At 48.4% G+C, this 1,337-nt stretch overlaps 1 protein-coding gene across 1 annotated transcript; it reads left to right on the top strand.

Moving 5' to 3' along the window:
* Window positions 1-856: 856 nt before the first annotated feature.
* Pmar_PMAR023793 (hypothetical protein) lies at window positions 857-1,324 on the top strand (the record flags this gene model as incomplete). Its single annotated transcript, XM_002781239.1, has 1 exon — window positions 857-1,324. A coding segment is annotated over one exon (468 nt), but the record flags the coding sequence as incomplete, so codon positions are not given.
* Window positions 1,325-1,337: the final 13 nt, after the last annotated feature.

Genomic DNA, 1,337 nt, shown 5'->3' with positions numbered 1-1,337 from the left:
GTCAGTACTGCAAAAAGGGGAAACCCAAGTAGGATGGGGTTCACTAGGCCCAGTCAACACTGGGAACGCTTCATCATGATCATTGGCCTGTCGCACGAATGGTGACACTGACAGGTCGTTGGAAAATCCTCCCATCATATTGGTCAACCCTCGCTGTTGACTGTTGTTGTTGTTATTCGGAGTATCCGAGGTTAGAACACTAGTCAAGTACTGGAGCGTTTGGTTGAGGTTGTCGTAAGCGGGACTCGGCTTTGTTGTTGTTCTTGCAAATAGTGGAGGTTCCTCATCTACTCCAGTGGTGGTAGTTGATGTGGAAGAAGCACGAAGAGGCGATAGTGGCTGTAAAGATGAAGATGGAGGCATTCCTCGTTGATCATCAGCTTTAATATAGGACTCGCAAGGTAAGTCCAATACAACCAGAGTTCCAGTGCTGTTTCTGCTGCCGTTAATATGATCGGCCATTTATATAATAAATTTGAGCTCTGAATAAATGTATTATGATTTAATAATATGACGATGACGATGTGAACTCGAAAGGTAAAACATTAACCAAATGGGTGAAAAATTAAATTTGTCGGTAAAAAATTTATTTGATCTGGAGATGCTGTAGTAGTTTAAAACTATGTGAAGCGAGGTGTAGAGTAAAGGATGGTCGATCACAACAGACCACGCCAGCTCCATTGTAGAGCGGCTCCCTTTTCGTCGCGCATGCGTGCTTGTGCACGCGTACTCATGCTCATCAGATCGATCTCGCTATGGCCGGATGGCCCCTTTTTACGACGATTCAAGTTCTTAGGATGAGGGTTAAGTTTATATAAGAGATCATGAGACTGAGTAGTTCTTCTTTTGAGTCCAAATGGCACTTCCGAGTAGTGTTAGTCAACGAGGGGCTCCCGCTAATCCCACATCTGGCTCCGATGCGGGGACGCCCCCAATGTTTTGCGACATCTTTGTTCTCGAGGAGAGTGCCCCCGACGAAGCTCAAGTCCTTGACGCCCTTGGGGCCTCCCCGGACACCGACAAGTTGTCTGACATCGTTCTTGACTGCCTAGAGAAGGCCATTGTATCTGGCCAGCCATCTGAACTACAATCTGTCGTAGACCAGCTATCCCACCATGTTCTGGTCTCTCTGGTGGACTCCATCCCTGAAGCCGTCAAGCTTTATCTAGTTGACATAGCCCACGACGAGATCACGGACTACGTTCAAAAGCGCATTGGGGACGCCTGCGAGATAGCCTCGGCTGGGCTGGTGCCCTCCGAGACCACCAAGAAGCTGGTGGAGCATCTCCCCCCTATGGTGTTGCATACTGTCCTCCAGTCTGAGGTCATCGCCGGAT

This window comes from Perkinsus marinus (genome assembly GCF_000006405.1).
Source record: "Perkinsus marinus ATCC 50983 genomic scaffold scf_1104296943160, whole genome shotgun sequence".
In the NCBI taxonomy this organism is placed as follows: domain Eukaryota; phylum Perkinsozoa; order Perkinsida; family Perkinsidae; genus Perkinsus; species Perkinsus marinus.
Note: the sequence above shows the minus strand (reverse complement) of the source record. Positions and strands in the feature narration are given on the sequence as shown.